The sequence below is a fragment of the Lolium rigidum genome, chromosome 3 (genome assembly GCF_022539505.1).
Source record: "Lolium rigidum isolate FL_2022 chromosome 3, APGP_CSIRO_Lrig_0.1, whole genome shotgun sequence".
Classification (NCBI taxonomy): domain Eukaryota; kingdom Viridiplantae; phylum Streptophyta; class Magnoliopsida; order Poales; family Poaceae; genus Lolium; species Lolium rigidum.
The window spans coordinates 96847327-96873577 of NC_061510.1; the positions used below are offsets into that span (position 1 = coordinate 96847327).

At 45.9% G+C, this 26251-nt stretch overlaps 2 protein-coding genes across 2 annotated transcripts; one reads left to right on the forward strand and one right to left on the reverse strand.

Annotated features, from left to right (window-relative positions):
• The first annotated feature begins 4998 nt into the window (after window positions 1-4998).
• LOC124697767 (uncharacterized protein DDB_G0275933-like) lies at window positions 4999-7570 on the forward strand. The gene is made up of 3 exons (XM_047230310.1): window positions 4999-5170; window positions 6040-6187; window positions 7209-7570. Exons 1-3 carry the CDS (start codon window positions 5116-5118, stop codon window positions 7282-7284), a joined length of 279 nt encoding a protein of 92 aa, XP_047086266.1. The 5' UTR covers window positions 4999-5115; the 3' UTR covers window positions 7285-7570.
• A 214-nt stretch (window positions 7571-7784) lies between these two features.
• LOC124695225 (solute carrier family 40 member 3, chloroplastic-like) lies at window positions 7785-10913 on the reverse strand. Its single transcript, XM_047228101.1, has 12 exons — window positions 10789-10913; window positions 10459-10669; window positions 10271-10340; window positions 10052-10176; window positions 9886-10008; window positions 9600-9779; window positions 9424-9498; window positions 9216-9317; window positions 9008-9113; window positions 8779-8925; window positions 8465-8685; window positions 7785-8370 (listed from the first exon to the last, which is right to left on the reverse strand). Exons 1-12 carry the CDS (start codon window positions 10911-10913, stop codon window positions 8077-8079), a joined length of 1779 nt encoding a protein of 592 aa, XP_047084057.1. The 3' UTR covers window positions 7785-8076.
• Window positions 10914-26251: the final 15338 nt, after the last annotated feature.

The following is a 26251-nucleotide window of genomic DNA, read 5'->3' on the forward strand; positions in this document are numbered from 1 at the left end:
GCGAGGCAGTGGCGTGGGCGGTGGCGATGGCCAATGGGCGAGCGGGTGGTGGCGTCACGCGTGGGCCCCGCGGTGATGTCGGGCGTGGGGCGTCAGCAAGGGAGGGAGCCGAGGCGGTGCACGGCAGGCGAGGCGTGATGGCGGGCGAAGCGAGGCGTCGAGCCATCATGTCGCTTGACCACCGTGGCGCGCGCGTGCGTTTAGTGGCTAGGGTTTTGGCGCGGGAGAGAGGTGCTGGTGAGGTTTGGGCCAAAAGAGAGAAAGAGAGAGAGGGCCAGGGTTGGGCCAGGGCAGAGCGAGGGGAGTGGCGTCGGCCACGATCCAAGGCAGAGAAGAAAAAGAGAGGGAAGAGAGAAAGAAAAGAGAGGGGACAGTTCCCCCTCTTGTCTCTCGGCCAAAAACCAAAAGAGAAAAGTGAGAGAAGAAAAAGAGCAGGGGAGAAAAAGAAGGGTCCATGTCATTGCATGTGCCATGGTGTGTCCCAAGAGCAATTTCACAAGATGAAGGAAAATATGGGAGGAGCATAATCAAAATGGGGTGGTGGTGGTGTAACCCTAGGTGATACTATATCATTTTCCCAATAAGGGAGGGAGGTGTTTCCCCCTCATTAGGATGGTGATGGTCAACAGCAAAAAGCTAGGGTTTTTAGTAAAGGGAAAAAGAAATGGTGGTGAAGGTCATAGTCAATCACAAAATGGTTCAAACCCTACTGATCTTAAAATGGGGTTCTAATATTAACCAAGGTAACTCCCCAATTTTAATAAACCTAAAGAAATTTTCAAGACCAGAACACACATGAACTCAATCAAAACTCATGCAATCATAAAATGAAAAGTTTTTGTTGGCCCAAAATTTAAAACAGTAGGAAAAATGCAGGTTCTGAAAAATGGGGTGTTACAGGAATCACCGTTGTGTGCCTCCTCCGATCCGAATCAGATAATTAAGAAGGAATATGGGCAGAGAGGCGCTCGATTTGGCGGTGAGAAAGCTCATGCCGACGAGAAACAAGGGTTGGGATGGAGGAGAAACTCGAGGAAGGGGCACCGTGGCTCATGAACAAATCGGCTGCGGGGAAGGGGACAGGGTGGGTCGGTGACCGGGGAGAATGCACTCATAAATGTTTTTTACCGTGGACGGTTTGGCCTCCGCGTGAGTTTTACGAAGTGACCACAAACTTTACAAGCTGTAGGATTGGTGTTCTCGAAAGCAAAGTAGGGAGGGCTACTATTACTCCAATAGAAGAAAAGCAGAGTAGTGGTGTTCTATACAGAAAAGCTAGCGCCAGTGGCATGAGTCGTATGGATTCCTGCGATTCTCTATACGAAAATTGTTCTGGTTTTCCGAAGCTTGTTGCCAGCTGTCCATGCACGCTCTCCTCCGCTCCTGTATCCTGGCGGTGACCCATGCCTCCATCCGACCTAGCGATGCGATGCTGAGAGCAACTCCAATAAAATAGCCGGTTGTTGCCTATAAGCAAGATGACATGTCATCTACATTCAATATGTAGCCAACAAGTATAATAGTTGGCTATAAGAATGTACTATTTTTCAATGAATGTCGCATCTTTTATTCACACACCTTGCCTAGCTAAAAGCACATGCTAGAGCTATCTCTTGCATAAGAGTCCACTTACATTTTCTCTCCTCTTACTTATCCTCCAATTAAACATAAATATATTATTTTAATATTTATAGCCAACTGGTTAGATTTTATTGTAGATGCTCTGACGCGGATAAGCTCGAAGCTTTTTTCCCTTATCCGTGCCCGACTGCCCCCGGTGGTGAACCGCTGATGGATTCCGTCGCCGATGGGCCGGGTTGTGAGCGACGCACGACTCTACACGAGGTCTTCTTTTTTAATGGATGTCAGACCAGACAGCCTTTCTTTTTGCGAATTATCGATTTCTGACAGCCAGAGTCGCTCTAGCTACCTGTTCTTGAACCGATCAAAATCAGGTACGAAAAGAATACAGAATGCGTACAGTAATCCGGCGTGCAGACAACTAATATGTGCCGGTTGTTCTAAAAAAATACAACATGCTGTACCTGTACCGGTAGTTAACCAGCTGCATGCTGTAGGTACCGGGTATCTCGTATCTCTGAACCTGGACAGCAACCAGAGAACTTCCACATCAGCGGGCCATGGCTAACTAATTAACCAATCAGCAAATCCCTTTTGCTAGTGCAGTGCACCCCTGTGAGTTAACCTAGCTCCGAGACTTGTACCGCAAGGAAATCCGCCTGCACTTATTTTAGAAACTCCCGGCTGCTTTTGATCGGGACGAAGTTGATGCAGAGTCAAATAACCATATGCAACAAGAAACACTTCTCTTCGAAGTGGGAGTGCACCACGCAACGCACGTGCCGTGCGGTTAGTGATGCCAGCACTGAGCAATTTACCCGGAGGGGTTGGTGCCAAAAGTAGCGAACTTGGCAGCATTCTCCCGTAATTAGCCCGACCTACCCGATTTCGTTTTGTCCATGGTTTCGTCGCTCTTGGTGTTGGTGAACGTGAAACCAGTCGGGTCATTGAAAAATTGGAGATACGCTTGTCCATGGGTTTTGCAATAATCCATCCAAGAATCTTGTGCCATTGTGTAAAGCTGCAAACAACACCAAAGCGCCAATCAGCACAGGTCCCATTTGGGCATGGAGAACCACAAGAAATGATGCTACACTACGTACCTTTATTCGCTAAAATAATATACTGTACTAGTAGACATTTACAAGAATTTTGGAAACCTAGTACACACGATCCCGTTCCGGAAACTTGTCTAGTCATGTTGCCATGATTTAGGGAAAACAAAAATTGTATAGGTAGATATAGATAGAAGCATGTTCGCGTGAAATTTGATACGAACAATGAACTCGCATGTCAAGCTGTAAAGAAAATCACAAGATAAATACCACACAATAATGAAATAGCTCAACTTATTGTACATGGTTTGTTGTGTTGGCCAATGAGATACTTTTTTTTTTGAGAATTGCTCTGCATTCATATCACGAAAAGATACAAAGTTGTTGACCCTACAATCACAGAGAAACACAAACACAAAGGACCAAAAACACCTAGAACACCCTAAGACCACCATAACCCATGAAGATCTCCGGAGCCCTGTGTCATCATCCCATAATCTTGAGAGAAGACCCCTGCAGCAAAAAGAACTACAACCAAGCGCAAGCAGGTCATCATCTTCGACCACAGTACAACTGCCACCACGCTGCTTCCTTCTTCCTTGACACCAGCGCCGAGAGGGCATGGACACCAATCCAACACGCCTGCAGCAGCCGTCGCCATCTTTGGCTTTGAGTACCGCGAAAAGTGTCCCTTCCGGAAGGAAGGGAACTCGAGTCAACCGACCGGTCCAACACCGCGGCCGGGCCATCCGCCCGGGCAAACCAGGAACTCCGTCCAGCATCAGCGTCGAGGAAGAAGAAAAACAGCAGCAGCAAATCATACCGACAAGGAGGAAGAAGGGTCTTTCTCCCACCAGCAGAACGCTCGACCATCTGGCCGATTTTGGCGTCGACACGTCGGACCGCCTCCTCCCCTCGCCACCAAGGCCGGCCGGAAGAAACTGCAAAACGTGACAGCCGCAAACCAACAGAAGAACACAAACCCTAAAAAGGAAGACAGTGGTGCCATCTCCTTCCTCTCCCTCGCCACCACGGCCGGCCGAGGAGAAGGCAACAGCATCAGCACTCCTCCGATTCAGAACAGACTCCGCAAACTCCACGGCAGGGTCGAAATTCGACCGTGTCTGGGGAATCCACCCTCCCCCGATCCGCAGATCTGGGAGGAAACCAGGCCAGCAGCTCGCCGGCGCCGCCACAAGTGGCCTTGCCGAGATGGGGATCGAGCTCCAGCACCCTTATTCCGACGCGACATCGCCTCCACCATCTCGACGCCGTCCCAGTACACCACGCGAAGACTAGGCCGGGCGCTTCCCGGCGCAGCAGAGGAAGACCCCCCGCCGCCGCCACGCCCCCGGGGCTTTGCCCGGCGGTGCCACCGGCGGCGGCGGCGGGAGGAGGGGGTGCGGTGGAGGCTAGGGTTGGGGGTCGTGCGGGAGGCTACCTCTTTAATGCATTAACCGCCAATGAGATACTTGGGGGCTCCTGTGAGTGGAAGCGGGTTAAGAATAAAGGATTTAAAGTTTATAGAGTAAATGCAGCATTTTGATTGTTGGCTGGAAGGTTTTAATCGATTCCTCCTTCAAGACTATTTCAATCTATTTTATGTCTATGTTTCTGTTTGAGAAAACTTTTGTGGAAACTCAGCTTAAAATTTAGAGGATATTCTTTTGGGAAGAGGGGAGTTGTCCTAGAAAATATCATTTGATAAAGTGGTAACATACTTGTAAGAAATAAAAGGAAGGGGGTTTCGGAATAAAGACATAGAAAAAAAAAGAACGTTAGTTCCTAATGTAAATGGTGGTGGAAAGTTGAAACTAGTAATGGCCAACACATAAAGGCCGATGAGAAGAAGTTCATTTTCTCTATTCAAGTAAAGAAGGCGCACCCACACACAAAGGCTGATGAGAAGAAGTCAACATGCTTGTTTATTTTTAGGACATATTAACATTGTAATTTTATATTATGGAACAAAATTTGGAACATGAGGCTTGTATGGGAATCTGTTTCTCCTTCTTCATTTTTTCAGTATGAATTTTCATTTTCAACAGTTGATAGCATTTCATTCTTTTTTAGGACAATATCATTTGATTCTAAAAAAATATTGTCCCTCCGTTTCTAAAAATCTTCTTAATTTTTATAGATATGGATGAATCTATAGTAAAACATGTCTATATAACTCTATATCTAAACAAAATTGAGAAGTTTTTTTTTTTTTGGAACGAATGGAGTATAACAATAGCAACTGGAGAAGTTGGGCCGATCTTGTTGGCCTCTGTGAGACTACTGAAGGAGCCCAGCAGCCCAATAGCCCGTGCCGCAGTTCTCCTCCACGTTCTCCCTTTGGCGACCAGAAAAGGGGAAAAAAGAGAGAAATCCTTCCCGTCAATGGCCGCCTCCCCTTCCAAGGCCGCTAGGGTTTAACTCCAGCTTCTCTCGCCGCCCCCCTCCTCGATCAGATACTGAAATACCTGGCAGCCCCATGGGGTTCCTGGAGGAGGCTAGGGAGAACCACGTCAAGAAGAAGGTCGAGGAAGGTGAGTCAGAGATCCATGCTTCAATTTCTTCGCGATTTGGAATATTGAAAAATGCAAAGGTCGTCCTAGTTCTTTAGTAGGTGCGAAATCGGGATGGTATGAACCCCGCTGGTGTGTCCCTTCAAATTGCAGCACAATCTGAACGGAATATTGTGCCGGGCAATGGTTAAAGAGAGTGGTAGTGGTAGTGGTAGTTGGCTGGTTGCGGTTTCACCAAACCAGGAAGGCTTTGGATATCAATTTGATGTTCAGGATTGAGTCATTTCATAATTGGTAGTACCATCCTCTTGCCACCCAGCTTTCCTCACAAGCTGAACTGCTGAAGTGGTTTGCATAATGTTGAATTGACACATTAGCTCATGTTATTTAGGCGTTTATGAAATTTGAGAACCCTGGTATGATAGAATCTGTTATAGAGTATATTAATCTTTAGATCTCCTAACCCTAAGGAATCAAGATTGCTTGGAAGCTTTTTTTTTTTTAATCTAATGGACTTCAAGAACTATCCTTGAAGGCTGTCGCGTCTTTTTTTTAAGGTGAAGCTCATGATAAACCTGACAAATTTCCCGCATTGGAATCTGAGAAGGTTCCAAAACGGTAACTCATTAACATTAACCAGATAGATCACCCCACTTGAAAAAGTACCTTGAATGATGGATCTGAACGGACCTGGACCTGGACCTGTCGATGATTTCTTCCTTTTTCATATCTTGACTGCTAGATTCAAAGCATTCCATTACATTTTGGTTATAGATAGTGGTACATCGTAATGGAAAATTTTGAGCATGCTTTTTAAAGTACGATTTAAAGGTTCTTGTTCTTATTCATGTGAAAGAATTAACGTGTCCTGTTCTGGTTCACTTTTTCAGCTTTGCGCAGCAAAATGAAAGCAAAGGCCCTCAAGGAATGTGATGTACTGTGTTCAAAATATGCCGAGTGTGCTCGCGGGAGAACTTTGTCTGTGGTATGGACATGCCGCAAACAAGCCAAAGAGTTGAATAACTGTCTTCATCAATTGTAAGTGATCATTATATGTCTGTTATAATCTTTTGTATTGGACAAATTGTGCAAGTCGTACCTCAGTTCTTGTTGTAACTTTATTTGGAAGGTAGAGTCTCACTGGTTAAAGTAAAAAAACTTAAAGCTTTTACGAGATTTCAGTAATGCTCTGTACAAAAGGATAGGAACATTGTGTTTCTAGACTAATTGCAGAAACTAATAAGCCGTCATTTCATGTTATAATGTTAAAGATACTTATATATTGTACAAACAAACGGTGAGATGGGAAGTGAAAATGTATTAATATCATTCAAGAGGATGTGAAAAGTCAGGGAGAGTATCATGCAATGGGTCAGTGCCCTGCTAGCATAGGGTTATCGTCTTTGTTTTTGTTTTTTTCTTCCTCCTTTGCCCTGGCTGCCTCCTGGTTGTACATTCCCCTATCCCTCTCTAGTCTTTGGACTCTTGCAACACCATAAGGTAGAGGTCTCCTCTGCCTTCATTAATGTGCAAAAAAAATATCAGAGAAATTAGTTCATGCCTGTGTAGTTCCTCATGATTCTACAAAATTAGGTCCTATTAGACACTAGAAACATCCATACCGACGAAAGTATGTCTCCTTCTATATTTAGTCCTTAACATGGCGAAAAGTGCTGGCTGTCGATGTGGGTTTAGAAGCTGTTTTATCAAAATTGTCACATCAGGTTCATTTAGAATTTAATATAGCCAACTTCACTCTAGGTTTTTATTCGTAATCCAAAGTACTAACCAAATAGCAATCTTAAGAACGGTGCCTAAACAGATTGTAAAACCATTGAACAAGATTAAAGAGTATGGGCTATTTGTCACCAAAGGGTGATTTGGCATTTGAGAAATCTGATGCTGAAACATGTTTGATGATCAATGCTATAAATGCTGAGCATATTGTCTCTTTTTTCTCTGTTGTGGAAGTTGCATGTTACATTGTTTGAGCAGACTAACATTGGCATGCCAGATAAGAGATTCATGTTATTCACCATGCGCTTTTGTATGTATGCAGCACAAATGATGCAATACTGGAAGACATGAAGAAGGCTTACATGGCCGAGGAAGAGAGCAAGGAAAAGAAACAATAATCTTTATGCGATTGACAATTTGAAAGTCAAGGTTCTCCATGCCTGTACGTACTGCTGCTTTTGTAATTCGGCAGTTGCTTACTGGTTGTATTTGTTGATTGATGCTGATATCTGGGGGAGCTTCTGTAAACGTTTGGATTTGTCCAGATGTATAACCTGGTAGTATAATCTCAAGGCTTCCATGTAGTATTATGTTGCCTCGGGCAACTGGTTTAGCTGGCCAATGTTCACTCTGAACTTCTCAAGTCAATCAATAATGGAATCATTTACACAACCATCTTTTCAAGCGTTGGGCACTTTGGCTGAAAAACATTTGTTTAAGAATACAGGACAAACCTAATGTGTTTCTGTTGAATATGCACCGCGAAACTGTACCTTGTGGATGCTTTCTGTTGTAATTTCCCACCACATAGGTTTCATATATACGAAGCAGATAATGTGTTCATATTTCCTGACAGTACAACTGTATAGGAGGCTCTAAAAACTTTTTAAGAGAGAAGTGGCAATCAACTGCATAGGATTCATGGCGAAGAGGTACTCTCGTGGTAAATTGTATTTATGTCATTCACCTTATCTATCAAAATGGTACAAACTTGCAGAGCATGCAAAGTCATGCTGTTTCTGGTTTCCTGTTCAATGAATCATGACATGTGGATTCTATGTATTTACCCTTTCCTTTTCAAAGATAATCTTGGCCTGTTTCAGCCTCTAGCAAAAAACGAGACTCATTTTTCGAGACGAAAAACCCTGAGTGAGTACGGACAATCCTCATTTTGAGCCAGTACGCCGAGCTCACTCGCCATCGCCGTAGCGGAAAAGCGTTTTCAGCTCGTGGGTGGCGTTGGCTAACCAGCCACAGTACAGGCAGGCGGCTGCAACGACAGCGGCGGCCGAGAGCACGGCGACAGCACCGAAACGTGAGACGTCCTTAGCGGCGACCGCCACCGCCATCATCCCAAGTTCTGCGAGGCTGGCAACGGCGATCTCTGTGGCGCCGATCAGCTTCGCCTTTCCTATGGGGTTCCCGGTCTGTACCACCTGAAGACCGATCACGCTGTACGCCATGTGCCCCAGCCGCGACGCCACCTGAATCATGTGAACCTCATCAGCCAAAACACCAAAGGTTCAATCAAAGGAGACGCCTGCATTTCTCGCCACAGAGCTCTCTCGCCGGACTTACTATCAGACCGAGGAAGATGAAGAGGGTGCCTTGCCGAGAGATGGAGCCGCTCAGGTAGACCAGGACTGCCATTCCGAGGAGCGCGCTCTGGGCGAGCAGCCCAGCCGCTCCGGCCTTGAGGATGCCAAGCTCCTTGACGAGGCTCGGTGTCATGAACGTCGCGAGGATCCCCATCAGTGCCGATGAGCCGCCGAATGCGCCAAGGACCAGCGGGCTCACCCCTGTCAACAATGCACGAACAGGCATGCATCAGCAGTGCGAGCTCAGTGTTTTCTGGAAACCCAACCTGGCCAGAGTGATTCAGATGCATGCACCGTTATGGATCAAGAACGTGGTCATCAGAGCACCGGGGGCGAGAGCAACGTTGAAGCAGACGAGCACGTAGGCGAGGCTCGCTGGGAGGACCGGCTGGCTGATGTACTCTGTCCAGCCGTTTCTGATGGTGACCCAAGCATCTACCACTGTCAGACATGAAAGGGATGCTAGAATCACGATGAACTCCATGTACAGTTCTAGGCTGCTAACTGAATGTATCTATTTCACCTATCATCCGGATGTCCAAACTAGCAGCAGCGTTTGGGGGTCTTCTGTGCTCATGGTGATCGAAGATGCCATCGGCAAATCTATTCATTGCTCCTACAAGAAAAATCTTCAAAGACAAATAGGAATTTCTCAGAAACTTACCCGCGAACAATTGACTGTACATCTGTACATTACTTGAGAAGAGGAGAAAATCGTGCTACCATCATACATGAACAGGCAAAGCAGAGAGCGATATGAGGCAAGAGAGCTTGATGCAGGTCAGCGGGTCGTTTCTGGAAAGCAGGAATGCAAAGATTGATGCTCCTGCTGTCTGCACATGGAAAACATATACTGATCCTTCTTTCAAAAGAAAATCATATACTAGTACTGATTACGCAATGTAGAATGCAGAGATGGAGCGGCTGGAGATGCCAAACCTCGCAGATCAGATCGACTCTGCTGAGCGTAGCATTCGCCTGCGCTAGCGCGACCGGCCTGCCTAGCCCTGCGAGCTTCGATCATGCATCGAAGCGGTTTTCACATGAGAAAGGTTCCGCAAGTTCATGAAATTCTGAGGCATGAGCTAAGTTTTCGTCGATTCATGAAGGCTCACCTGCACGACGAAATCACGCTCTGCGATGATGCCAAGCGACACGCAGGAGAGCCTGTCGACGGCTGTGGACGCCACCAGCACAGCAAACCATGGCCGCATGAGCAGCTCCAGTGCGGTGGACGCTCTCGGGAGGGTGAAAGCGTGCATGATCATCGCCGCTGACACCAAATGCGCCACTGTCTGACATGCCAGGACTCAAGAATAATCAAGTCAGAAACAAGCAGAGAAGTTTGGAAAGAAAGAAACATGTGTACTGAAGAAGCTCAGAAGCTACGTAGAGAATCACCTGAATTACAGTCAGAGAGCGGTAAGCGGGAATCTGAGGGAGAGAGCTCACGAGGTCCCCGACCAACGGACCTGCAATGAAGACGACGAGCTGTGCATCGATTTCCAGCACTCCAGTTAGGAACTAATGTGAGTAGGGTGTAGGGAAGCGTGATCAGAGCACTCACCTTTGTGAAGAATCCGAGAACGGCAACAGGGAGGAGGCTCTGATGGAGCGTGGCGATGGCGGCAGGCCAGGTAAAGTTCCATAGGTGCTCGGTCGCGTTTCCGGCAAGACAGGCCGCGTACAGAGCTGCCGCAGGTCAGGATTTACAGACACATACATAAGGTGTTCGACAGTCGCTGCTTGATTGTCCTAATGGACATCAAATGTTAAGTACTCCTACCATTCAGGGCGGATGGGTAAGCTGAGGTTGATTCTAAGTGCTCCTCTCTGATGTTTCCTTTCTGCAGAGACTGAATTTTCATATCACGGTTACAGTCTGAAAATTGTGAGCTCTGTGGAGAACAAGCAGCCAAGAAGAAAGGGAAAGGTTTCTGATGGAAAACAGAGTGGTGGTGAATTGGTGATCACCGGCAGTGTGGTCAGGAGAGGGGATGGCGCCTCTTCGTCCTTGAGTAAGCTCAGCTCGGCCCGGAGGATATCCGAGGACAGATTGACGAACGGAAGGCTGCCATCTTCGTATCCTCCGGCAGCAGCACCCTCGCCGCCAGAACCGGCCAGGCTAGTTCCGGAGCTCGCGCCGGTGTGGCAGCTTCCGGCGAAGCGGTTGCTTGACCTCAAACTGCGCAACGCAGAATAGTTGACGAATTGCAAGAATCATGTGTGCAGTTGTCTCGATCGGCTTCTGAAAATAATATCCAATCCAAGAAACGGGGAGGAGCAATCAGAAGCAGGGCGTACCTCCGTGGCGGGGCGCCGGGGTTCCGAGCGAAGGCTACTGGTATCGCGTTACGGTGGAGGAAGCGGAGCGACGTGGAGAAGGGTGGCAGCGAGAGAATCTTGGACATGGAGATGGAGGCAGGCATGGCCGGCCAGCAGCCTCGTCGTCGTCGTCTTCCTCCACGGCAGGCGCCGGCGCGCGCCCCGCGCGGGAGTTGAAACGGATAAGGTGGCTGTTTGGGCCTTGGGGATATTGCTGTGAGTGTAAAGCTTTTGGGCAGCGTATTGGACTAGTGGGCCGGGCCTCACGATAGCATTTGTCCTGGCTGAACTTCTTTTTTTCGGACGAAAAAGAAGAACACTGTCTTCTTCTTGGCTGGTAGCAATGGACGGCGATATTATTTGACTACATCGCGTCGTTGGGTAGTGCAAGTGGCACTGACATCCCCTGGGTCTGAGTGATTCTTGATTTGACGCTCTGGCTGGACGGATACGGAGTTGTTTTCAGATGGGACGTGAAATATAAATCCCCGGATTGATTTGCTCGAAAGAGGGCTTTAGCTCGACAAGGGTGTGTGTGCAGTGAGCAAACCTTTCGGATCCCTTCTTTTTTTGTTTCAGTGTAGAAATTGCATGCTCTAGCCAGTTTAAACAAAGACAAGTAGACAACTAAGACCGATCTGTGAAATAATATGTTCACAATAACAAATTTGGGTTTTCTTAAGTTTGTGCTCGGTTAAATTCTACACCGTTCGATTGCATCACGATTCGTGCATGAGTTGCAACTAGATTTTTTCAGTTGCAACTGAGTTTTTCCCGGTTTCGGATAGAGATACAACTAAGAAAGATGCTCCAAACCATTAGAAGTGCTTCAGAATTCATAGTAGTCATGACTAAGAACGAAATAGTTATTAGTCGACTGAAAACTAGTCACGTACTAACAAAATTTCCTATGTCGTCTAATTTGTTTAGGGTGTAGCTATTTCTCAGTCGATTAAGAACTAACTTTATTTTTAGTTAGATGATGTCATCAAATTTCAGTTGCAACTCATGTTGCAACTCTTAATTAGAACGAATCACGATGTAAATTAAATGGTGTAAAACTTAACTAAGCACGGAATTAGTTCACATCTAGCTGAGAACTAGCAAATCTCATTTTTTTATGTCTCGGTCACTCAAAAAGAATGTAACCCTACTACTCTACTAGTGCTTCCTTGCCTCTGCTACTTAGCCTAGCTTAAAAAAAAATCATGTGGTGGGCGCATTGACGCTGCCACGAGTGACGTTAGCTGTTGGATAACGAAATTGTCTTTTGATGAGACGTGAATATAATTCCTCGGATTGATTTGCTCGAAAGGGGGCTTTAGCTGGACAAGGGGGCTCCCGAATCAACTTTTTTGCTCTTCATTGTTGCTGCAAGAAACACTTGTGTGATCTACATGAGAGACTCGTTTATGTTGAACCCAGTGGCTAATCTTATGTTGTGGCCAAAAGACTGAAATACATACAGCAGGGCTAGCTACTGCGCAGGCCTGACAGCCAATTTCCTAATCGAAACTGCGCTCACTAGTAGAAACAAGGACTTTCGTTTTTTTTTTTTTTTTTTTTTGCTCCAAAGAGCTTTTGCACCGGATTTGGCACGAACTGGTGCTAAAGGGGTCATTAGCACCGGTTCGTGCGGTCTGGACGTCCAGGGGGCCATCCGCGGCATTAGCACGAACCGGTGCTAAAGGGTTGGCGTCAGCCGCGAACCCTTTTACCCTTGGATCGCCGTTTTTCTGCTCCTCACGCACCTCCACCCCCCCTGGATCGCCTTTTTTAGCACTGTAAAATAGAAAAGAAAATGATAGAAAATTCAAAAAATAAAATATTTGAAGATTCCTGTATGTTATGCAACCTACTATTAGGGAAAATTATCAAATTTGAATTTTCACTTTTATTGCAAAAAATGTTTGAAAATGGAAAAATCGCATTAACTTTTGCATACGACGTCGAAAAAAACGTATAATATATCAAAATAATCGTGGGAAAAAGTTGTATCCGAATTCACCGGGGTTTACCCGGTTAGCTAATTTTTAGATTCTAAAAATTCCAAATGAAAATATGAAAGCAAGAAGATTTTAGTTTTTTTCCAGAAATTTAGAATTTTATTATTTTATTATTTTTTAAATTAAAATTAATAATTGCATCCTGCATAAAAATTACTTTTAATTTTAGAAAATTATATGATTTTCAAATTTTCAGGTTTTAGGTTTGGCAAAAAAAATTTAAAAATTGAAAAATTGAAAATAATTAAAAATAATACAAATTATAAAGTTAATGTTTATTTATTTATTCAAGATTATTATTACAACATTACTTTTATTTATTAAAATAATTATTTGAAATTCGAACAATAAAGAAATATGACATCGACCGACATGTTAATAGGATTGATATGATACTATCACACACATGCGCGCGAAACACTTGGATGCGGGATGGAAAGGAACTTGGAAGTTAAGCGTGCTAGTGCTAGAAGTTAAACTTGTGAAATAACTAAAATATTAGAAATTCTGAAAAAAAGGAAAAAAAGAGGGAGTGAAAAATAATTCAATATTTTTTTACGGTAGCGGGATTCTACCGCGGCAGCGTTTTGGGGTGTTTTTCTGCCGTGGCAGACTAAAGGTCCTCCCGCTCGGACGCCCGGCAGCCACCACGTGGTGCACCCTTTAGCACCGGCTCGCAACTGAACCGGTGCTAAGGAGGGGGGGGGGCTTTGCACCGGTTAGGCATCTGGTGCATATAGCCTTACCAACCGGTGCAAAAGATCCATTTTCTACTAGTGGCTGAAATTTCCTCTTCGACCTCCGAGCATTTCTAAAGGTGGTGCACTTGGAAGCCGCCCGTCCTACTACCCTACTGGCAGTGCTTCGACGCTTCTACCACTAGGCTAGCTTTGAAAAACATGGCCTTGTAGGAGACTGAATAGATTGAACCGGCCGGCATTTGAGCTTGGATATCCACCCGCACATGTGACATCGTGATCCGAGCCAGCAGGGTCATGGAAAGATATAATATATGCTGCTCGGAACAAAATAGGGTATTTGTAGTCTGAGATGTATGGGGCCGTACGAGGATTAGGCGCGGAAAGTCGGGCTGCTAGGGCCCTACGCAGAGCGGATCAGCCGTACCTATCGGCTGGTAAGATCCAGTTTTACTTTTACCTCGAATAGCTTTCCTACTTGACCTCCCTCCCCCCGATCCGTCATAAATCGCCTGTTGCTATGTGAACCTCGATCATTTTGTTCACTGTATTTCCAACGCCACTAAAAACGGTCGCCGTTGCAATACAGCTATTTTGTTCATATTTGCTTTGTTTCAGCAAATGTGTTTCACGGGCGAATGTGTTTTACTGCTAACCCACCCTGCACACATTCTGCTGTAGAACTTCTAAGAACTTTTATGATAGTATGATACATTCACACATCTATGGCGGGCTGCCCGATGAATTTGTTTGTCAAACAGTACATGAAAATACAGTTTGACCGGGAGTCGGAGGAGGGATTCTCCAACGGGGCGACGCATTTCGGACAACCAAAATATTCGCGCGCGTCTATTTGCGTCTTTAAATGGTCGAAATAATCGCCGCCCTTTTCCTCGGGGTACCTTAGCGGCACAACGCATTTTTAGGTTTTGCCTTTTTTTTAAACATAAAAACAAACATAATTTATATAGTGAAGAAAGGAAAATATAAAATATAAAAACAAACGTCTGCGGCTACTCCTTGTCGTCGTCGAGCACTACAAAATCCGGTACCGGCCACGGTCAGTTAGCAACCGACGGAACATACACCGGTGCCGTCGGCGGTGGAGGTAGAGGTGGAGGAGCCCACACCGGTGGTGGAGGTGGAGGTGGCCCGGCGGCATGATGCCGGTGGCATACCGGGGCAGCGGCGGCTGCACCGATCGGTCCACCTCCAAGATGAGGACGCCGAGCCTCTCAATCTCGTCGTCGGTCATCATCGGGAAGTTGAACGGCCGGCCCTCCATGGACGCCTGCCATTCGTGGAAAATGTAGGCGACGAAGTTGTCACTGACGTCCTTGGCCTCCTCGTTGTGGTAGGCTATCGCGTCGCAGTCCTCGTCGGTGTCATGTGGAGGCGCCGGCGGCTGCTGTGTTCGACGATGAGGCGGCGGTGGTCGGTCAAACGGGAAGCCTTGTCACCGAGGAAGCCTGCCTGCCTCCTCGGATCGTCCTCGGTCAGGCGCCAGCTGTGCTAGGTATTGGAGTCGACGATGAAGGCGGGATCGACGCGGAGGTCTGGCGGCAGGTACCGCCCCCTACGCCGGATCTTGCCGCTCCTGCCTAGCTCACGCAGAGGCAAGGGCGGGACATGCACCCGGAGCTGGCTATGCCGCCAGGCAGGTGCACGTCGCCAGCCGTCGCACAACGTCCAGTTTTTGTGCATGAGCCGCGCCACCTCGACGGGCAGCGGCACCCTGTTCGTCCGCTCCGCCTTCTTGGTGCCGCTGCCGGATACCTCGGAGTCGTCCTTCTTCTTTCCCATGGTTATGCGGTGGCGCTCGACAGTGAGGGGTGGGAGTGGAGGTGTCGGTGGTGTGGGCAATGGCAGGAACGATGTCAGTCGACTTTTAAGGCCGGACGCGCGCGGGACACGATGCTATCGATGGCGACGCAAAATCCGAGTCGCCGCCCGCCAGTGCGCGTGCAGAAGTGGCAGCCGCGATATTGATGACGGAGGCTACGACACAGACGCAGACGCGGTAGCGATGACCGCCGAAGCGGCGGCCACGGAAGCGATGCGCTCGATACAGCCGTATGGCTTGCTACCAGGTGGGGCCGGTGAAAAAGCGAGCGGTCTCACTTGGCGCGTCCACGCAGCGTCCACCGCGACGCATCTCATGCGTAAATATACGTCGGATTTGCATCTCCGCGGATAGCCCGATCACTATGCGTCGAGCCGCTGAACCCTGACGTATTTTAGGTCCACGCGAACCTCGTAAACAGTCACTGAGTTTGTCCGGTTGGGAGATGCCCTTACCTCGGTAGGCCTGCTACTTCCAGATAAACGCCTGTGCATGATCGTTCAGCTCTCCTTCCTCACCATAAATAGGGATCGACGGTAAAAATGGCCGTTTCCTCTGTTATACAGTACCCTGAGCTGGTCCATCTCGCAAATGGTCGTCTGCATCGGCGCTATGGCAGCCGATCTGCAGGCGCTGTCGGTCATGGACCACCTTTCGTTGCTGTACCCCCGTTCTAATACTAGTTCCATACATCCATTCTCTGGTTAAATACGTTATGTGGTCCTTCCACATGCACGAATCTTGCGCTGCTGATAGCCTTAGATGCGGCGGGTTCAAATGCCCGGCGGTTCAACTAAGAGTTTCCCGGCCTTGTAGTGGGCACATTGACGCCGCATCACGAGTGACGCAGCGAGTGCCACATCGCGACAGGAAAATTTAAAGGTTTCATGGATTCGACGCAATGGTGTACCGTGTACGTAGGGGATAAGCATTATTACGTACGTCTCCAGCTGATCGAGCCCACGACCTAACCAAGTTGGAACACTGCCACTTATCCACTGCATTATTACGTACGTCTCCAGCTAGCTTTGGTCCTTCTCCACGACCTTTGGAGAGCGTGGGGGTAAAAGGCCCATATATCTCGTTGTCGTTGGGCGACAGCCGGTGCAGGCGGGCAGCTGCGGTTGTAGCTCGTAGGCACGACAAGCTTCCCGTGGGTAACATCAATGGCGCCGATGATTTTAGCCATTAATTGGTGCTAGCTTGTTGCCTCAAAGTGGGTGGTCGATTCTGGATCGGGCTTTCTGGCTAGTTGAGGTTGAGGATGGTCACCCCCTCACGGCCTCACCTCTAGGCTCTAGCTATAGCTAGACGTGTAGGGTTTAGCACTTGTTTCTTTCTGCCAACTGAGTGCCCGATCCAGTGGTAGTAACAACTAGCGACGGGCTGATCTATATATCACTTTTTTTGCGAAAATTTCACCAATATATCAATAATCATCAACAATAGTACAATTTTGTAGGTCAAACATTTGCGAGTTGCGATCCCTCACTTTCCTCACCTTTGTAGTGCCCTGCGCCACGCACTTATTACAGCTAGAACCTACAAACAAATTCATGGGTTGTTCCCATGAGAGATAAAGACGCTACTAGGGTTTCCCTGCAACTCGCCGGCGCAGGCGTCGATCTACCTCCTCTCCTGTTATTTGGATACCGGTCTGTGTCGATGGTAGGGCTTACTTTTTGTTGCTGTTGTTTTCTCTCAGTTTATTTTGGATTTATTTCGTACGTACTACGCAAGAAGGCGTGGCGGTGGCGACTCGATCCGTAAAGATGGAATAAAGTCCTCTCCGGCTAGCTTCGGCGGAGGGCGTGTGGGGTTTGTCTCTGACGGTCCTCGGTGGATTTGGTCCTATGTTTCTTCAGATATACGCTTCTCATTGTCAACGATGGCTGCTAGTCTCTTCTTTTCGAAACAGGAACCTCTGCATCAATCGATACATACAACTCTTTTGAGTTGCTCCTTGGGAGCCTTTACACAACGACTTTTCGTATATCTACTACAATAAGCTCCATTTGCTCGCCCAAAAACATTTTGGTCAGTTTTATTATTTTTGAATTTTCTTATATCGATACTAAAAATTATAAATGCATATGTGGATTTTTCAAAAAAAAAAATCATGGAGTTGCGGTTTCGAGAAACAAAATCTGAAATCTATGACGTGGCCACATATAGCAGATAACCACGACACTGAGGGCCCAGCCACGACTTGGGCCACCTTTCAGCAGCTTTAACGAGATGGGTCTTCTTTTTTCCTGGACCAAAGCGTCCGTACGCGGTGCGCTGGCGCGCCACTCTTCTGGTTGGTGAACCGACCCAAACCAAGGGTAGGAGGATGATGTATTTAGGTATCTCCAGCGACATGACGTAAACGAACACTGAGCAACCGTTTGCGTAAATGCGTCTGGCACCACCTTCAGCGGAGCGACGCAAAGTGACCGGATCATCCGCGGAAACGCAAACCTGGCCCAAATATGAGTCAGGTTTGCGTCTCCGCGGACGCTCGGCAGTCGCGCCTAGCGTCCGCTCGCTTCCCCACGAGCCCTTATGGAAGCGACCCAGGTTCGATCGGCCTCGAATTCACAACGCGCGCCGGTGTGGCAACCGCGCCGATCAACCGCCGCAATGGAGCGCCGAACCGCCGCGGAAGAGCAACCGCCGGCCTCTTCGTTATATTCGCCGTCGTTAATCCCCGCACATTATAACCCCGCGCCTACGGTAATTCAAATTCAACATCCTCTTGTTCTTCTTCTCCAACACCGGCACGCCATGAGCGACTACACGCTGCCGTCCGACTCGTAGAGCAAGGGCAAGTCGCCCGGATTTCTGCATTGGTGGGAATCCCCTGCGACGCCAAGCGATCCGGGCTCCACGCCCAGCGACCCTGCCTCCACGCCGAGTGAGGAGGAGGAGGACGGAGGCGGCAATGGCAGCGAAGGCCATGAGGAGGACGGAGGCGGCGCTGCCAGCGACGCCGAGGACGAGGAGGAGGGCCAGGAGGAGGAGGAGGACTCCGACACCAAGTTCGCCCGGTTGGAGGCGCAGGAGGCGGCGGATGAAAAGGCGGCGGCAAGGAAGAAGTCCAGGGCCCGGGCAAGGGCGCTAGCGCGGGCGGCGCGTCGTCGTCCGTTCACCGACGACGACGACGAAGACGCCATTTCTTCCTGTTTCAACTCCTCGACGGGCGCGTCGTCCTCCAGTTCCGCGAGGAGATGACAAGCAAGAGGCGCATGAGTTTCGACGACGAGGCAGGACCTTCTAACAAGGAGGCCAAAAAATAGTTTTAGTTTATATGTTTTTAAATTTGTTCTTCTTTGTGTGTTAAATATGTTTGAATCTAGTCGATTGAAGTATTCGGTTAATTGTTTAGGCTATAATCTATTCGATTGGAGCAACATGACATCATTGAGTACTACTTTTTCGCGTTTAAACTTGATCATTCAACAAAATTGAAAAGAAGTAGCACCAAAAAAACACTTGCATGTCCAAAATGCGTCGGACCGCTGGAGGTAGCCCCCGACGTAAACGGACATTTCGTCCCTGACGGTCATTTTGAAGTCCGCCAGACGACGCAAACGGACGCCAGCGGACAATTTAGACGTCCGAAATGCGTCGCGCCGCTGGAGATACCCTTACTACATATACATCGCCTTTGTGATACGCGCATGCATAGTCTTTTTTCTTCGTGTCGATCGTGCGCGTCGCGTGCCTTTCCGATGCGACACGGGAACTTCCGGGTCGTCTAGCGAAAAGGGGTCGGCGACGGCGATCTGAAAAGGAAGTGATCTAGCTCGTGTTTGGTGTGCCGCTCGTGAGCGCACGAGAAGACACTTCTGACTTCTGAGAGGCGTCGCCTTCGATGTGCCGACGGCGGGTACGTGCATGCATCCGTGTCCGCACGCCCCGAAATGTACGGCTGAGATCATTTTATAAGTGCTGATCAAGGTTTGGCCAGTTCCTACTACGTACTCCCTTGACCTTGAGAATAGTTTACCCAAGATTTGGAGAAGTAAAATACATGTGCTGATCAGATCGATGGCTATGTTAGCTTAGTTTATCACGGGGCAGGAGCAATGCCATTAAGCTATGGAGTTTAGTTGCAGTCTGCTCGATCGGGTGTGGAACAGTCAAGATAAATATGCATTGGATCAAGTATTTATCAATTGGTTGGATTGACCGGGAGAAGTCATACTTAGTTCAAGGAAGCCTCATTTGGGATTTTGGGACAACTTCAGAAATCTTAAAAGGAAAAAAAATGAAGAAATACATAAAACAAAAAAAAATCAGCTTGTGCTACTTTCGCTTCCTTTGCTTCATGCTTCCAAAATCTTCGCCCTACTATGCTAGATCGGTTGCATTTGTGCTGGGGACAAACTGGGTCTTCACGCCTGTCATGAGAACCCCCTTCGTCACCGTCATCAACCGCCTTCGGTGACATTTTTCTAGCTTTTCTATTTGTCTTGTTATTTTGTTTTTGTTTTTTGTGGGTTTAATGCGTCTTTTATTGGCGATTGTTCATTTATAAATTGATTGGGTTCATCGGGGGAGGTCATACATAGGTCAGGGAAGCACATGGTCCAATGTGCGCAAGTTGGGGAACCCTCATTTGGGATAACTTCACAAGTCTTAAAAGCACAACCACGAAATATACAGGAAACACTAATTTATTCCGCTTACTTTGATTCATGCTTTTCTAATCTTGGTGCTACCATGCTAGATTTGTGGCGTCTATAAGTGTAGGGGAAAATGAGGAGATGCATCTCGATGTGTGCCATGAGTGGCCCCTTCCTCGCCGTCATCACCCACTATCATCGACCTTTGGTTTAGTCAATGTTTTTCTAGGTTTTTGCTTTTTTTGTTTTTGTTTTTGGTGGGTTTTATGCTTCCTTCACTAGTGATTGTTTCTTTGTTTTCAAAATACAATGTCTAAATGTTTTCTCGAGCCATGGCGGTTTCAGTGTGTCTATTTTCATGTAATAATCAATAAAGGACTGGGGTATCCGAACATTAGATTTTTTTTGAACACCAGTGCGACGCGATCATAGCCCCTAATCTAGGCAACCACAACATGTCTTTTATTCATGAAAAGAAAAGAAGAAAGTGAAAGTTGCCAGGTCCACATGAAAAATCTATTGGCAACAATTTTTACGTCGCTCCAAAGTTCATATGCGGGCACTTTCTACGCACATATTTTTCGCTAATAAAAGGATGAGATAGATCACCAGCCTTTTCCGAAGTCAGCATTCGGGGCATGCAACATTTGATGTTCGCTGCCTAAGTAATAGTCTAGTTCTATAGCTGCTCTCATAAGTATTCTCTTCATGTTGGTTTTATTAGTCTTCTGTGTAGTCCTAGATTATCAATTTGACTAGCAAACTATTAGGTATACATACATTACAAAAAGGGAAATACTTTACTTACATGCATGGATGAGGGTGTTTCTGTTACCGTCCGATTTGTTTTGGGATTCAAAAAAAATGAGAAGAAAGAAGGTAATCTTTTCATCTACCAAAGTGAGTGGAAATCTCGAGGAATAAATCGACGGTCCAGAATACACCGACACCCATACGTGTGTGTACAAAATCCACTTACAAAAAATATATTACTCGAAACTTCAGATTTTATATTTTCTAATGGTGTATCTTTATGTTATATAATTACTATGATATACAGATTAAACTGATGACCTAGGTATACGTGTAAGACTAATAAACCGACACAGAACAATTAATAAATGCATCGATCTAAAGGTTTCCTATTATATTTGTCTTAAAATACTTGTATAGGAAACTGCAAGTGAGTGCTCGCGAGGTGACTGCTGACAGAAACTAAATGCTTTTAGCATTTCCCACTTTGCGCGTCGTGCAGGAAATGCATTGTTGACCAAACAGATGAGTAATTTTTGGTTTGGTATGTTTGTGTTTTACAGCGCTGCTTTGCAGGAAAAAGGATGTTTTTTCCCCTTCCACCTGGTTTGCAACAAAACCGCCCCAATGGAAGCCATAATGCAACCACGCAATGACAGCCCCACCCACCTCCACTTGTAGGAAGCTATGGACAGATGGATGATCCATTCCTCCAGAACAAGCTGCCAAAGGTCCATTCGATCGGCATTAGAGTAAAAAACAATGTCAAAAGTAAATCTTCCACTTAACCATATTGATGTTTATACAAACTTATTGTTTTCCCCATCTTATGAACTACAACTTTTACTTGACTAATAGTAACTTAGTGGATGTTCGGAACCTAGCAATGGGTTAGAAGGATCTCGACCATTCGAATATGTTTTTTTTGTACAATGTACTCGTCCACACGTATTTACTTTCTTTTAAAGATTTGTTCCACCAATATGTGGATTTTTAGAAGTGAGTCATGGCTCTTTGGTAATTCTTGCGATGGTGCGACATGTCTACACGGGCTCAATCTTGGACCGAGCGTCAATATGTTGTCACATCTTCGCATGCATGCAGGTTTTGTGGTAAACTTGGTCGCCCATGGTCCTTGAGGTGTTAGGTAAATCTTATTTGTCCGATCAGCCTCCACCATATATGTAGCTTCGATTTCAGTATGGATGCTCACTCGTGTGTGTGAGTGGGAGTGATGGTGTGAGTTTACTTTGTACGATCGTGCATCCTCGTCGTCTCAAAAAGTTATGCGCTTTATAATGTTTCTTCTCGGACAATAGTGACCTTATGCCCAAATATTTATTTTTTGAATTGTTAAAACAAAGTTTTGATCAATAACTATTTCATCAGCACACGCTTTATGTGATGCGCAAAATCGATGACATTAGATTCACATTAAAAACAATTCCTTACAAATGCGATCTTGATCATATTAGTTAGGAACTAAAGAACAATCGTTGAATAAAGTTTTATCTTAACCAATCAAAATGCATCACACATACAAACATACAAGATTTTTAACTTTGAAGAAAAAATGTGTTTAGTGAAGCATAATTTGTGCTATTCATCTAGAAGATGGATGTACTTTGCGGATCTTTATTTTACTTAAAATGAACTACAGAGATTTACTTAAACCAAGCGAGGACATGCAAGTTTGCCCATCAACAATGGGTGCATTATTTTTCTTTGAGAAAACACTTCAGCTTTATTGACTAATTAACAAGCTAAGAAGCATCAAACCAGAGGCACCTTGAAGCAAATACAAACAACAGACACATGATAGAACTAAGAATACATGAATGTACTCGATGCGGCATTCTCTAGTTTCACCTATTGTACCTCTTAGGTTTTTTCATGGTTGGATTGAAAATGTGCATGAGACAGATTATGTATGACATCCTCGATATTTTATGCTCCATGAATCTGCGCTACAAAATTAGCGGCACCATAACTAGTTATCCTTTTTGCTATTTCTCAGACTTGAAATAGCTAAGCCACCACTAAGAACCGACAATGTGTTGTCACATCTTTGCAATAGAATGTGTGCATTTTTTTTGAGTTAAACTTTGTGTTCCGTGGTCACTGAGGTAGATGATAAATCTATATATCTAGCTTGTGCTTGGTAATGATCCTAATTCATGTGTGTGCACGTGGAAGTGATGGTGTGAGTTTAGTTTGTATGATTGTGAATCCTTATCGACTAAAAAAGTTATGTGTTTTATATTATTTATTATCGGACAATAATGTGCTTCTACCAATATATTTACATTTATAAGTGTTAAGACAAAGTTTTGAAAAATAATTATTTCATCAGCATGTGGTTTTTGTGATGTAAAATCGATGACATTGGAATCATATTAAAAAGTGTTGCTTACAAAACTGATTTTGATCACATTAGTCATGAACCAAATGAATAGTTGTTGGCGAAAGTCTTGTCCTAACCACACACAAAAATGCATCCTATACATGTAACGTAGAAGATTTTCAACTTGGAAAGAAAAAGGTGGATTTAGTGGAGCATAGCTTATTTTACTCGAAATGAACTACTACATAGATTTGCGTAAGCCAAACGAGGACATGCACTTATGCAGGTTGTTGCCGTCAACAATTGGATGCATAATTTTTCTTTTGAGCAAGCTTTGTCCAGTCCACGGGTATAGTCCAATCGGATATGTTAGGCGCCTTCTTTTTCCATATGGAAAGATTAGAGCCTGCTGGTGTTAGCTTGCACTGCTGAAACTCTTGGCAGTTCGCAGTCAGGAACAGCAAGAACTGATGGATGGGCCGTAGGGACGACAACCGAGGCGTCCCAAGTGTTCCGACACGGTGGACTTTCGCGAGCGTCTCGCACGAACACACTCGGCCGTGCGCGCGAATCACCCACTTCCACTTGTGGAGTCCACTGTCCCGGCGGCCATAGCCAAGCCGACACCTGTCCCACCGCCCTCCTCGCCGCTATAAAAACCCGGGCGCCGGCCGAGCTCCCCGGACAAGGAGGCCGCATAATTGTGTCCACCGCCGGCTCCCGGGACACCACACAGCGACAAAGCCTAGTAGAGTACTTGTGCTGTCCCTCGATCGCCTGCTTACTACTTTGCATGAGAAGGCGGAGGATGGGGGCACTGCACGTCGGCGAGCCGCGGATCAGCTTCCAGCCGCAGGTCGTCGGCAAGAACGGCGCGGGCCACGGCGCCGTCGTTGAGGAGATCCACGGCCGTGCGGTGGCTGCGGCAGCAGGCGGGGCACGGTGGAAGGAAGTGATCTAGCTCGTGTTTGGTGTGCCGCTTCTGAGAGGCGTCGCCTTCGATTTGCCGACGGCGGGTATACATGCATCCATCTCGTGTCCGCATGCCCCGAAATGTACGGCTGAGATCAGTGCTGATCAAGGTTTGGCCGTTTCCTACTACGTACTCCCTTGAGGCCTTGACCTTGAGAATCGTTTACCCAAGATTTGGAGAAATAAAATACGAGTTCAAAAAAAAGATTTGGAGAAATAAAATACATGTGCTGATCAGATCGATGGCTATGTTAGCTTACTTTATCTTGGGGTAGGAGGACTGCCATTAAGCTATGGAGTTTAGTCGCAGTCTGCTCGATCGGGTGTGGAACAGTCAAGATAAATATGCATTGGGATTGGATCAAGTATTTATCAATTGGTTGGATTGACGGGAGGAGGTCATACTTAATTAGTTCAGGGAAGCACATGATGCACCGTGCGCAAGGTGGGGAAACCTCATTTGGGACAACTTCAGAAATCTTAAAAGGAAAAAAAGTGAAAAAATACTTAAAACAAACAAATATCAGCCTGGTGCTACTTTCGCTTCCTTTGCTTCATGCTTCCAAAATCTTCGCCCTACCATGCTAGATCCGTTGCATTTGTGCTGGGGACAAACTAGGTCTTCACGCGCGCCATGAGAACCCCCTTCGTCACCGTCACCAACCGCCTTCGGTTTAGCTGACATTTTTCTAGCTTTTCTTTTTGCCTTGTTTTTTGTTTTGTTTTTTTGTGGGTTTAATGCAACTTTTATTAACGATTGTTCATTTATAAATTGATTGGGTTCACCGGGGGAGGTCATACTTAGCTCAGGGAAGCACATGGTCCAATGTGCGCAAGTTGGGGAACCCTCATTTGGGATAACTTCACAACTCTTAAAAGCACAACAACGAAATATACAGAAAAACACTAATTTATTTTGCTTACTTTGCTTCATGCTTTCCTAATTTTGGCGCTACCATGCTAGATTTGTGGCGTCTATAAGAGTAGGGGCAAACGAGTTGATGCATCTCGATGTGTGCCATGAGTTCACCCACTATAATCGACCTATGGTTTAGTCAATGTTTTTCTAGGTTTTCGTCTTTTTGTTTGGTTTTTGGTGGGTTTTATGCTTCCTTCACTAGTGATTTTGTTTCTTTGTTTTCAAAATACAATGTCTAAATATTTTCTCCAGCCATGGCGGTTTCAATGTGTCTATTTTCATGTAATAATCAATAAAGGACTGGGGTATCCGAACATTAGATTTTTTTGAACACCAGTGGGACGCGATCATATCCCCTAGTCTAGGCAACGACAACATGTCTTTTATTCATGAAAAGAAAAGAAGAAAGTGAAAGTTGCCAGGTCCACATGAAAAATCTACTGGCAACAATTTTTCCGTCGCTCGAAAGTTCATATGCGGGCACTTTCTACGCACATATTTTTCGTCAATAAAAGGGTGATACAGATCACCAGCCTTTTCCGAAGTCAGCATTGGGGGCATGCAACATTGATGTTCGCTGCCTAAGTAATAGTCTAGTTCTATAGCTGCTCTCATAAGTATTCTCTTCATATTGGTTTTATTAGTCTTATGTGTAGTCCTAGATTATCAATTTGACTAGCAAACTATTAGTTATACATACATTACAAAAAGGGAAATACTTTACTTACATGCATGGATGAGGGTGTTTCTGTTACCGTCCGATTTGTTTTGGTATTCGAAAAAAAGGAGAAGAAAGAAGGTAATCTTTTCATCTACCAAAGTGAGTGGAAATCTCGAGGAATAAATCGACGGTCCAGAATACACCGACACCCATACGTGTGTGTACAAAATCCACTTACAAAAAATATATTACTCGAAACTTCAGATTTTATATTTTCTAATGGTGTATCTTTATGTTATATAATTACTATGATATACAAATCAAACTGATGACCTAAGTATACGTGTAAGACTAATAAACCGACACTGAGCAATTAATAAATGCATCGATCTAAAGGTTTCCTATTATATTTGTCTTAAAATACTTGTATAGGAAACTGCAAGTGAGTGCTCGCGAGGTGACTGCTGACAGAAACTAAATGCTTTTAGCATTTCTCACTTTGCGCGTCGTGCAGGAAATGCATTGTTGACCAAACATATGAATAATTTTTGGTTTGGTATGTTTGTGTTTTACAGCGCTGCTTTGTTGGAAAAAGGATGTTTTTTTCCCCTTCCACCTGGTTTGCAACAAAAC